The following is a 13,304-nucleotide window of genomic DNA, read 5'->3' as shown; positions in this document are numbered from 1 at the left end:
TGTGAGGAGTGTCTCATCTTGTTTTTCATCCTGAATTCCTCTCAGGGTCCACTGTTGGTCAGCCACTTCAGTGGGTATTGACTAGATGGTAAATTGGTCTTTGTTTTACAGAAGTGTAGCTTCTTTATTTTGGGGGAATTCTGGAACTTTTATATTCAAAGGAGTATTCTCTATAAACCAGTTATGTAAGATCTCCTTTTGAAATGTTAATCTAATTTTTAAAACCTCTTTGGAAAAAGGAAGCTATTTCAGATTCACACAGGAGATAAGGACTTCTTTCACTTTTAGACACTTTTTTCAGCTATACACCTGAAGAGTGTATAGCTTCAATTACACAGCTTTAGTCATAGGTCGGAAGTTAACAACATAAATACGTGCTGATTCATGTCTCCAGGGGCTGTTCCTCTTTCCATTAGGCATGAGATATATTTTTTTACTTGATTTGAGCTCAGACATAGGCAAACAGAACAAAACAGACAAAAAAGATGAATGGTAAGTCATATTCTATGCAGTCTTTTGCTCAGAATGCCCCATGTTCCTGATGGTTGCACCATTCAGTCAGTTTTGCAATCATTGTTAACAGTAATGGAGGAAAGCTTATTAGTCATGAGCAAGCCAGAAGTAAAAAACAAAATCACAGGACTCAGGAATATCACAGTAATTGGTAAGATAGCAAAGGGAAAATTGCTGTGGGTGATTCACTTCTGGGGCCAAGAAAATTGTACCTGGGCTCACACAGCTCATGAAGTGCATTTGTTGGACGATGTAGTTATTAGGCTCCAGGAGGTGGGTCTGCTTGATCGTCCCAGCAAGTCTCTAAAGCTACCAAGGCTCAATTTTAAAAAAGACTTAAAGATACAGTTGACCCTTGAAGAACACAGATTTGAACTGTCCAAGTCAACTTATATGCAGGTGTATTTCAATGAATAAGTACTTGGCTCTCCATACTGGCAGCTTCTGAATTTGTGGATTCAGCCAACTGCCGGTCGTGTACTGTGTTTAATCTGCAGACACAGAATCTGTAGGTACGGAGGGCCAGCTATAGGACTGGAGCTTTCAGATTTTAGTGCCTGTGAGGAGTCCTGGAACCGATCCCCCACAGATACTAAGGGATGCCTCTATATAGATATAAAATTACGACTCAGATAAAATGGATACATACCAGATAATTATTTAATTCATTAATGAGGAGTCTAATAGGGTGATAAAACTGATTTTATGAAAGTATTGCCTTTTTCTTTGTTAGATGCTAGTTTGTAGGTATTAAGGAGAGTGTCCTCATTAGATACGTGCTGAGATATTTAGGGATGAAGGGTTGTGATGTCTGAACTTCAGTTTCAAATAGTTATGTAAAAAGAAAAGGTCTGTGTATATGTGGGAAAGAGAGCAAATATGGCAAAATTGGTAACAGTTGTTAAACTTACCAGAGGAGGTGTTTTTTCTCAATTGTTCTGTTCTTTTAATTTTTCTATGAACTTGAAAATTTTCAATATAAGATTTGGGGAAAACAGGTATACACTTAGCCGATCTCTACCTTTTCTCTTCTGTTTTATTCCCCATATCCTTTTCCCCCACTGCCTCATAAGTAATTTTCATTTATTTCTTGTTTAATCCTTTCAGTGTTTGTTGTTGTTTTTTTTAAATTCTGTTTGAAAATATAAGCAGACATGTACACACGTGCACGCACACTTGATGCACATTCTTAACTTTCCTGTTCTTTATGAGAGCTCGTATGCCTTGGGTGGCACACTGGTAAAGAACCCACCTGCCAGTGCAGGAGACACAAGAATCGCGGGTTTGATCTCTGGGTCGGGAAGATCCCTTGGAGTAGGAAATGCCAACCCACTCCAGCATTCTTGCCTGGGAAATCCCATGGACAGAGGAGCCTGGCAGGCTGAGTCAGACATGACTGAGCACATACATGCTATGTGCAGTGTTGTGCATCTTATTTTTCTCATATAGCATACTGAAGCCCTCTCCATTTTATACAGCAGCAAAGAGACCTTTCTCATTTCTCTTTAGAGCTGCATTGTACTTCATTATATAAACCACACGTTATTGCTGGATACTTGCGTGTTTCCGAGATTTGTTATTGCAAACCACACCGCAGTGATTAGTTATGTGAATGTGGCATTTTGTATTTCAGTAGTTGTCTTTGCTCAGGCTTCCATAACAAAATACCATAGATTGGGTGGTTTAAACAACAGAAATTTATTTTCTCATAGTTCAGGAGGCTGGAATTCTGAGGGTGTCAGGATGGTTGGCTTACATGCTGCTAGCCTGACTTTTCGCTGTGTACTTTTATGGTAGGGAGAGACGGCATGCTTTCTGGGGTCTCTTCTTACAAGGGCACTAATCCCCACCCTCGTGACTTCTCTGTGATCTGCCAAAGGCTCCATGTCCAAGTACCATCTCTTGGGAAGTTAGAGCATCAACATACAAAATTTTGAGGGCTTGGGGCTGGGGAACACAGTTCAGTCCATAGCAGCAGGTATATCTTAAATTCCTAGAAATGGGATTGCTGATATCAGAGTATAAGTACATCTGTAATTCATTGTATATTATATTCAGTGGATCAATCTTTGATCCACTTGGAGTTTATCCTGATAGCTGATGTGAAGGATGGATCCAATTTTAATTTTTTCAAATGGCTACCCAGTTGTCTTCAGATCATTTACTGCAATGACTTTCTTTACCCCATTGCATTGAGATTTTGACTTTATCACTTACTAAATCCTTCATATGTATTTGGGTCTATTTTGGAGCTTTTTATTCTGCTACATTGGCCTGTTTTACCTGTTCATGTTCCAGCTATACCATTTGAATATTGACACTTTAGAATGTTTTAATACCTAATTGGTATTGATCATCTCTCATTTCCTGAATTTTCTTGATTGTTCCTGCTTTTGCATCTGTATTAATTTTATTTAAGTATTATGGAAAGCTTCAAACATATATGTGTGTGTATATATATATATGTATATAAATAAGAATCATCAAATATCTATTACCCAGTTTCAATGATTATCAATATTTTCTGTGTCTCATCTGTTCCCCCTTCCTCTTATTTTTTTGATGTATTTACAGCTATCTCACGTATCATTTCATCCTTAATTTACTTCAGTATATGCCTCTAATAGATAAGACTTAAAGAAATTAAAACCATGGTGTCATCTTATCTAGTACAGTTAATACCAGTTCATAAGTTAGTAACCTAATATTACCCAGACCTAGTTTAGTTTGCTATAATTTTTTCTAAAATGTGCCTTTTTTTTTATAGTTTGTTCAAATAAGGATTCATGTACCGTCCTCACATTGCATTTGGTTGATTGGTCTCTTGAATTTTCAGTTTGTAATGGCCTCTGCTCCCCAGCTGCCATGTTGAATTGTCCTTACTTTTTCTTGTTTTGTATGTTTCTTACAGTGGTTTCTGTGATACCTATTATCCCTTTCATGTTCCTTGCATAAATATTTCGGTCGTTTCTTAAATGATTAACATTTTTCTTCACTGAGTTCTTCGGGTCTCGTTTCACATTCTGTTGCTATCAGAATATCACCGACTGTTACCTGAGTTTTACCTGCTGTTATCTTGCTATCTGAATATCATCTCTATTCATATTTTGTGTCCTTTTGGTACTGTGATTGCATCCTTACATCTTTTAGCTTATTTTACCTTTTTTAGTAGACTGTGTTCTTTCGTTTGTGGCAACATTTCTTTTTCTTTTTTCTTTTGGCTGTGCCGCACGGCTTTCGTGATCTTAGTTCCCTGACCAGGGATTGAACCTGGGGCCACAGCAGTGAAAGTGCAGAGTCCTAACCACTGGACCACCAGTGATTCCCTGTGGCAACATTTTCTTTGGTGAATTTTTGTTATCTGTTGAAAAGTTAAACTGCTCGTTTTCACCCTCTTCTTGTGGTTTCTTTGTGTTGAGGCAGATGGAATGCCTTTTCGGTTACTTGTATTTGAATGAGCTTGATTTTAGTCGAAGAGATTCCTGGGTGGGGGAACACCGGGTATCTTTCCAGGTCTTCTTGTGTATGGCCCCTCCCCTCTGGTTCTCAAAGCCTGGTGTAGGAAGATTTTCACTTTTGTGCCTATATTTCCCAGACTTCCACCCAGCTTTTGCTTTTCCAGGTGGTTTATCTGCTATAACAGTTTGTATTTTGTGGGCGTTTTCTGAGTGCTCATCCCTTTTCCTCCTCCCCACTTTTCTGCTTACCCAGTATCCCTGCTCTTGTCATTATCTGCCTTGTTGGGACGAGGCCCCTCAGTATTCCGGTTTTTCCTTTGACCCTTGCGTGGCTCCAGGAGGCCATTTGGCTTTTCCTTTATCATCAGCTGGCAGCTGTCACCTCATTGCATTTCATTGTTTTCAGATTTGCTTAACTAAGCATGTTCCCCTCAGGGTGGGCCCTTAGCCTTCCCTTGTTTCTCCTGCTCTGTTCAGCATTTCTTTTGCACCTAATACCAATTTTGCTATTTAGGAGAGTGTTTGATCACATTTACAAGTCAAATTTGATGTACAAATTTTAAAAGTGGTTTAAATTTGTGTGTTTTCCCATCTCCTAGTTTACACTAAAGATGTAGCTTTTGTTTGTTTTGGTTATCCTGATTTCTATTTCATATTAATCTTGCACAAATATTTCAAAATTTCTTTTTTTCTTTCCTGTTGCTAGTAACTGGATTTTTTTGGGGGGGTATCTTTTCAGATTGGTGGTGGTTTATCTGTATTTTCTATGTTGATTTGTATCTAAGCTACCTCCTAAATAGTTGGTTCTTTTAGATTTTTCTGGTATGCAAATAAATACATCATCTGTAAATAATAAATTGTTCCTTTGCTAAATTTTATACCTCTAATTTCATTCTTTTGTCTGGTTATTTTTACATGGTCAATGTTCATGATGATCCTGGTGATCTTTGTTTTATTTCAGCTCTAGGAATATTTTATTTTTCTGCTAAGCATGATATCAGCATTGAGGGTTAAGATTTTAACATATTAAGGAACTGGATATTTATTTTTATTTTACTAAGATTTAAGAAATGTCAAGAGTGAATATTTTATCAAATGATTTTGGCAGCATCTATGAGATAATTTGATTTTTTTAAACTTAAATTTATTATTTGGAGAATTATATAAATAGGTTTTCTAACATTAAGCCATTCTTATAATCTTGTAATTTTGATGTTTTTATCTTTTGATGTTTTTGCTTTATGTCTTCATGTGATCACTACAGATGTTCTTTATAAGCCTGAGACTATTTTGTATTCTCTAATTGTGGAGTCCAGGGTTCTCCAAGTCTGGTAAATCAAACTCATTAATTGTGTTGTTCAGAACTTCTGTAATCTTAAACATTTTTGGTTTACTTGGTCCATTTATTGCTGAGACAAAGAGTGTTAAAATCATCCACTCTAATGATAATAAAATGGATAGATTTATCAGTTTTTTATTATAATTGTTTATGTAGATAAAGGTTTTCAAATACAACATTTGTGAAGTTTATATCTTTCTGGCAAATTGTCAAATGTTTTTACTGAATTTATCCTCAATATTTTTTGACTTATCTATTTTATTTGGCATTACTGTACCTAAGTAATTTGAGCCTAAATTTTTTATGTTCATCTTTTGTATCACAAGGGCAACTTTTAAAGGAGAAATTCTGATTGTTGCTGACATGACATGCTTCCTTGTTGTTTTTCTGTGTTGCAGAGTTTTTTTCTGACCCACCATTTTCATTCCACATGTAGCCCTTTGAGGTTTCTGTCTTCAAGTGGGGTTGGGGTGGTGAAGGGGGATGTTTCTTCTTTCTAGTTTATTGTCTTAGGTAGTTTCAAGACCCCTGTCTAAAGTCTCCCTGAGGGCTTTTAATGCATTTTAATTGCTAGTCCTTTGGATACAGAAATACCCAACAGCCAGAGACAGCTTTCCTCAGTTTATAGTTTTGATTTCTTTTACTCTTTTGGTAATTCACTCATGTCTTAGAGGGGTGTCTGCTATGTATTCTACGTTTTTGATATTTTGGTATTTTTTGATAAGAGAATTTCTAGGTTGTTCTGTTGATCACAATGCTAGTAATGCTAGTCTTGAAAGATTTTTTTAAAAATCCAAAGCTTTGGTATTTGTTGGAAAAAAAGAAAACTTTTTTTTTTTCTTTTTTAACATTTTCTTGCTAGCATGCAGCAGAATTGATAAAAACAGTGGCATCTCGCTATGATGAATATGTCAACGTGAAGGAATTTTCTGACAGAATCAACCGTGCCCTTACTGCAGCAAAGAAGGACAATGACTTCATCTATCATGATCGAGTGCCAGACCTTAAAGATCTAGACCCTATTGGCAAAGCCACACTTGTGAAATCTACTCCAGTCAATGTACCCATCAGCCAGAAATTCACCGGTATGGCAGCTATTCAGAGGCACTTTAGTGTTATTTATTTTTTCTCCAGTTTAATCTATTTTTTGTAGCTAAAATCACGTAGTTGCAGTTGTGTGCTTTGTATATAATTTTATTCATGTTCAAAATGAATTTTATTCATGTTAACAGTGAAATTTTAAGATGGACAGTAAATGGTAGTAAAGCATAAAGTATACAACAGAGTCAGAAAACTTGAAACTGAGTAATTATAAAGACTTAAATGAGCACTTGTCTTTTTGTTAACATTTGTTATTTAAGATTCTGGTATTAAAAATAAATACATATAAGTATGACCTTAAACATATAAGCTTCTGGAGTCATGGTTAAAATGTCATAATATCCTTGACTATTGTAGGTTTGTGCAATACATGGTAGGTGAGACCCTGGGGACCTAATATTTCTAAGTTATTGGATGGTTATTTTATAGTTGGCCGTCTGTATCTGTGGTTCCGCAGCCCTGAATTCAAAGCAACTGCTGACTGAAAATATTGACAGAAAAAAATTTCCAGAAAGTGCCCAAAAGAGCAAAACTTGAATTTGCAATACTCTGGCAACGGTTCACATAGCAGTTACATTGTGTTAAGTATTATAAATAAGTTAGAAATGTTTTAAAGTATATGAGAGAATATGTGTAAGTTATATGCAAACACTATGCCATTTTATGTAAGAGACTTGAGCATCCTTGGAGTTTGGTACCCACTGAGGGTCCTGGAACCAGTCCCCTGAGGATACCATGGGACTACGTACTTATTTCTGTTTAACAAGCTCAAAGTGTTTACCATGTGCCAGAAATTCTTTTAAGCACTTTAAAATATTAGTTCATTTACTTCTCACAGCAGCTACATGAGACAGGTATGGTTATTACCCTCATTTGACCGCTGAGTATACTGATGCAGGGTGGTTAAGTCGTTTGCTCAAGGTTGCAGAGCCAGAAAGTGGTAGAGCTGCACACCATGGTACTGTGGTCAGTTTTATCAATGAATGAGTATTTTCTCTTGTGTATATCTTCTTCACCAAAGATCCCTTAAACTTAATGATAAACACATCTTTAAGAAAATTTAAGTTCAGAGTAAAAGCCTTCATTATCATTGCTCGTGAATACAGTGATCTAAAAATTCTCTTTATCATTGTCTTTTCAATAGATTTAGTTTTGTTCTTTAAATGTTTAAAGACTTTTAATGTGAATATTGGGAAGGAGATATGAATAGTCACTTTACAGTTTGAGTTTTTCTCTTAAAATTTTATTGAAATTGATTCCTCATTTTAGATCTGTTTGAGAAGATGGTTCCTGTGTCAGTGCAGCAGTCTTTGGCTGCCTATAATCAGAGGAAAGCTGATTTAGTCAACAGATCAATTGCTCAGATGAGAGAAGCCACCACTTTGGCAAATGGGTAAGTAGGGCTTAACTTTCATAAATTTATCTGAATTTCTGATGTTTCCTGATGGATTATTTATGAACATTGTACTTTTCTGAGCTTAGAACTGAATGTTAAGGATATTTGAAGTAGCAAATATAGACACACATACTTTTCTTGGGGACACTATATTTATTGAGCCCCAACAACAAAGCAGGTATAATTAGAAGAAATTTAATTACAGAAACAAAGTGAAAATTTGTGGCCACTGATTTGTATTTTGGGGGTCTTTATTTGAGGGAAATGAGAAGTAGAAATGAACTTTAAAGTTCAGAGGTACATTCAGTATTCTGAACAAGTTCTTCTTTTTGGTGGACTGAAGACAAAATAATTTATCATTTTAAAAAAATATATTAAGTGTAATTTTACACTACAAAATAAATCCATTTTAAGTGTATAGTCGTTTTTGATAAATGTGTGTGGCCATGTAACTACCCTCCATGACCAAGATAGAGAACATTTCTATTACCTGAGAAAAATTCCCTCATGCCTTTCCGTTCAGTGTCTTCTTGACCCTCTAGCCACATCTGAACTGCTCCCTATCACCATAGGTTAGTTTTACCTTTTATATAATTTTAATATAAATGTAATCAATATAGTGTATGCAATATGTAGATTTTATAGTGTTTTGTATACAGTAAATAGTACATTGCATATATATAGTATGTTATATACAGTGTATGGTATTGTTATAGTAATGTATAATGTATAGTATAGTATGTACAGCATGTAACAGTATATATTAAAAATATCTTGGGCTTCTTTCACTTGGTATAATCACGGTTTATGTATCAGTTCGATCCTTTTTATTACTTAGTAGTATTCCTTTTTATGGTCACATAGTCTGTTACTTTTACCTATTGATGGACATTTTGGTTGTTATGAGCATTGGTGTCCACATCTTTGTGTGGACAGGTTTTATTTCTCATGAGCAAATAACCTAGGATTACAGAATTGTTGAATTGTGTGGTTAGTGTATGTTTACTTCTCATGAAACGGCCAGATGGTTTTCCAGAGCCGTCGTTCTGGTTGAGAAGTGCACTTTCCCGGCACTTTGTCAGAACTTAGCATTGGCAGTCTCTCTAATTTTAGCTGCTTTAGTGTGTGTGTAGCAGTGTCTCATTGTGGTTTAGTTTGCATTCCCCCTGGTGACTAATGATGTTGAGCAACTCTTCATGTGCTTATTAGCCATGTCTTTTGTGAAGTGTTGAAATCTATTGCTCATTTTTCTTCTTAATAATCTTTAAAGAGTTCTTTAGGTATTCTAGAGGTAAATCCTTTGTCAAATATGTTACTGAGTTTTTCTTTCCCCCTAGTCTTGTTTGCTTTTTCATGTTTTTAATTTTGATGAATGAGTAAGTTTTGACCTCATTATTCTTTTTCCAGCAGGAAGGCAGCATAAGTTTACCCTAATATTCCTCCCATTATGTAAATGAAATAATAGAATAATAGTTATTGTGCCACAAAACAAAACAAATGGAAATTTTGTATTAATATGTACATCAACTATGTCCTCTTGACATTATGCCTAGATGATGTGAAATTCGGTGTTCTAGAAGGTCTTGTAGGTCTTCATAGAACTGTTCAACTTCAGCTTCTTTAGCATTAGTGGTCGGGGCATAGACTTGGATTACTGTGATATTGAATGGTTTGCCTTGGAAATGAACCGAGATCGTTCTCTGGTTTTTGAGATTGCATCCAAGTACTGTATTTCGGACTCTTTTGTTTACTATGAGGGCTACTCCATTTTTTCTAACGGATTCTTGTCCACAGTAGTAGATATAAGGTCATCTGAGTTAAATTCACCCATTCCAGTCCATCTTAGTTCACTGGTTCCTAAAATGTTGATGTTCACTCTTGCCATCTCCTGTTTGACCACTTGCAGTTTGCCTTGGTTCATGGACGTAACAGTCAAGGTTCCTATGCAGTATTGCTCTTTACAGCATCGGGCTTTACTTCCGTCACTGGTCACATCCACAGCTGGGTGTTGTTTTTGCTTTGGCTCCGTCTCTTCATTGTTTCTGGAGTTATTTCTCTACCAATTTCCAGTAGCATACTGGGCACCTGAACTGGGAAGTTCATATTTCAGTGTCCTGTCTTTTTGCCTTTTCATATTGTTCGTGGGGTTCTCAGGGCAAGAATACTGAAGTGGTTTGCTATTCCCTTCTCCAGTGGACCACATTTAGTCAGAACTCTCCATCATGTCTTGGGTGGCCCTACATGACATGGCTCATAGTTTCATTGAGTTAAACAACTCTGTGGTCCATGTGATCAGTTTGGTTAGTCTTCTGTGATTGTGGTTTTCATTCTGTCTGCTCTCTGATGGAGAAGGACAAGAGGCTTATGAAAGCTTCCTGTTGGGAGAGACTGAGGGAGAAACTCGGTCTTGTTCTGATGGATGGGGCCATGCCCAGTAAATCTTTAATCCAATTTTCTGTTGATGGATGGGGCTGTCCCTCCCTGTTGTTTGACCTGAGGCCAAACTATGGTAGAGGTAATGAAGATAATGGTGACCTCCTCAAAAGGTCCCCTGCATGCACTGCGACGCTCAGCGCCCCCAACCCTGTAGCGGCCACCGCTGACCCACGCCTCCGCTGGCGACGGCTCCTGGACACTCGCGGGCAAGTCTGGGTCAGTCTCTCATGGGGCCACTGGTCCTTTCTCCTGGGTCCTGGTGTGTACAGGGTTTTGTTATACCCTCCAAGAGTCTGTTTCCCCAGGCCTGTTTAAGTTCGGGTGTAAGTCTCTGGGTCCTGGTGCGCACAGGGTTGGTTTGAGCCCTCTGAGTGTGTCTGGTGGGTATGGGGTTTCATTCTAGACGCGATTTTGCCCCTCCTACCGTCCTGCTGGGGCTTCTCCTTTGCCCTTAGACGTGGGGTATCTTTTTTGGTGGGCTCTTAACATTCTTCTTTCGACGGTTGTTCAGCAGCAAGTTGTAATTTTGGAGTTCTTGCAGGAGAAGATGAGCCTCTTTTCATTATAGGGGACTGGAATATAAAAGTAGGAAATCAAGAGATACCTGGAATAACAGGAAAATTTGGCTTTGCAGTACAAAATGAAGCAGGTCAAAGGTTAACAGAGTTTTGCCAAGAGAACGCATTGGTCATAGCAAACACCCTCTTCCAACAACAAAAGAGAAGACTACACATGGACATCACCAGATGGTCAATACCAAAATCAAATTCATTATATCCTTTGCAGCCAAACATGGAGAAGCTCTATATAGTCAGTAAAAACAAGATTGGGAGCTGACTGTGGCTCAGATCATGAATTCCTTATTGTCAAATTTAGACTTAAAGTGAAGAAAGTAGGGAAAACCACCAGACCATTCATGTATGACCTAAATCAAATCCCTTATGACTATACAGTGGAAGTGAGAAATAGATTTAAGGGACTAGATCTGATAGAGAGAGTGCCTGAAGAACTATGGACGGAGGTTCATGACATTGTACAGGAGGCAGTGATCAAGACCATCCCACAAAATAAAATGCAAAAAGGCAAAATGGTTGTCTGAGGAGGCCTTACAAATAGCTGAGAAAAGAAGAGAAGTGAAAGGCAAAGGAGAAAAGGAAAGATATACCCCTTTGAATGCAGAGTTTCAGAGAATAGCAAGGAGAGATAAGAAAGTCTTCCTCAGTGATCAGTGCAAAGAAATAGAGGAAAACAATAGAATGGGAAAGACTAGAGATCTGTTCAAGAAAATGAGAGATAGCAAGGGAACATTTCATGTAAAGATGGGCACAATAAGGACAGAAGTGGTAGGGACCTAACAGAAGCAGAAGATATTAAGAAGAGGTGGCAAGAATACACAGAAGAACTGTACAAAAAAGATCTTCACAACCCAGATAATCACAGTGGTGTGATCACTAACCTAGAGCCAGACATCCTGGAATGCGAAGTCAAGTGGGCCTTAGGAAGCAACACTACGAACAAAGCTAGTGGAGGTGATGGAATTCCAGTTGAGCTATTTCAAATCCTAAAAGTTGATCTGTGAAAAGTGCTGCGCTCAATATGCCAGCAAATTTGGAAAACTCGGCAGTGGCGACAGGACTGGAAAAGGTCAGTTTTCATTCCAATCTCAAAGGCAATGCCAAAGAATGTTCAAACTACCACACAATTGCATTCATCTCACATGCTAGCAAAGTAATGCTCAGAATTCTCCAAGCCAGACTTCAACAGTACGTGAACTGTGAACTTGCAGATGTTCAAGCTGGATTTAGAAAAGGCAGAGGAACCAGAGATCAAATTGCCAACATCCACTGGATCATTGACAAAGCAAGAGAGTTCTAGAGGAACATCTATTTCTGCTTTATTGACTACGCCAAAGCCTTTGACTGTGTGGATCACAACAAACTATGGAAAATTCTTAAAGAGATGGGAATGTCAGACCATCTGACCTGCCTCCTGAGAAATCTGTATGCAGGTCAGGAAGCAACAGTTAGAACTGGACATGGAACAATACTGGTTCCAAATAGGGAAAGGAATACATCAAGGCTATATATTGTCACTGTGCATATTTAACTTACATGCAGAGTATATCGGGAGAAAAGCTGGGCTGGATGAAGCACAAGCTGGAATCAAGATTGCCGGGAGAAATATCAATAACCTCAGATATGCAGAAAGCAAAGAAGATCTAAAGATCCTTTGGATGCAAGTGAAAGACGAGAGTGAAAAAACTAGCTTAAAACTCAACATTTAGAAAACTAAGATCATGACATCAGTTCATGGGAAATAGATGGAGAAAAAGTGGAAACAGTGGCTGACTTTATTTTTCTGGGCTCCAAAATCACTGTGGATGGTGACTGCAGCCATGAAATTAAAAGACACTTGCTCCTTGGAAGGAAAGCTGTGATCAACCTAGACAGCTTATTAAAAAGCAGAAACATTACTTTGCCAACAAAGATCTGTCTAGTCAAAGCCATGGTTTTTCCAGTAGTCATGTATGGATGTGAGAGTTGGACTTTAAAGAAAGCTGAGTGTTGAAGAATTGATGCTTTTGAACTGTGGTGTTGGAGAAGACTATTGAGAGAGTCCCTTGGACTGCAAGGAGAGACAACCAGTCAGTCCTGAGTATTTATTGGAAGGACTGATGCTGAAGTTGAAACTCCAAAACTCTGGCCACCTGATGTGAAGAACTGACTCACTAGAAAAGAACCTGATGCTGGGAAAGATTGAAGGCAGGAGGAGAAGGGGACGACAGAGGATGAGATGGTTGGGTGGCATCACCGACTCGATGGACATGAGTTTGAGTAAACTCCAGGAGTTGGTGATGGACAGGGAGGCCTGGCGTGCTGCAATGCATGGGGTCACAGAGTCGGACACGTGAGCGACTGACTGATGTGAAATGATAACTATTTTGTGTATTATTTCTCTTTTGTCACTGACAGTATAACAATCAGGAGTGTGATAAAAGATCGCATTTTTAAAATAGAATTTCTGACTTTTAATTACTTAGAGTGAAAGAAGTAAAGTTTAA

The 13,304-nt window shown here is 37.8% G+C and overlaps 1 protein-coding gene and 1 non-coding gene across 3 annotated transcripts in view; one reads left to right on the top strand and one right to left on the bottom strand.

Annotated features, from left to right (window-relative positions):
* LOC122424280 (programmed cell death 6 interacting protein) overlaps positions 1-13,304 on the top strand; it is a 67,153-nt gene that overhangs the window by 33,046 nt on the left and 20,803 nt on the right. For both annotated transcript variants that reach the window (XM_043441897.1, XM_043441896.1), the window contains exons 8-9: positions 6,173-6,395; positions 7,681-7,804. In XM_043441897.1, the coding sequence (XP_043297832.1) occupies positions 6,173-6,395; positions 7,681-7,804 (347 nt within the window). The remainder of the gene's footprint in view (positions 1-6,172; positions 6,396-7,680; positions 7,805-13,304) is intronic.
* Positions 3,763-3,835, bottom strand: TRNAE-UUC. Its single transcript has one exon. It is a non-coding gene; the product is annotated as a tRNA-Glu (tRNA).

The sequence above is a fragment of the Cervus canadensis genome, chromosome 22 (genome assembly GCF_019320065.1).
Source record: "Cervus canadensis isolate Bull #8, Minnesota chromosome 22, ASM1932006v1, whole genome shotgun sequence".
Taxonomy (NCBI): Eukaryota; Metazoa; Chordata; class Mammalia; order Artiodactyla; family Cervidae; genus Cervus; species Cervus canadensis.
This window is presented reverse-complemented; position numbering and strand designations above follow the sequence as displayed.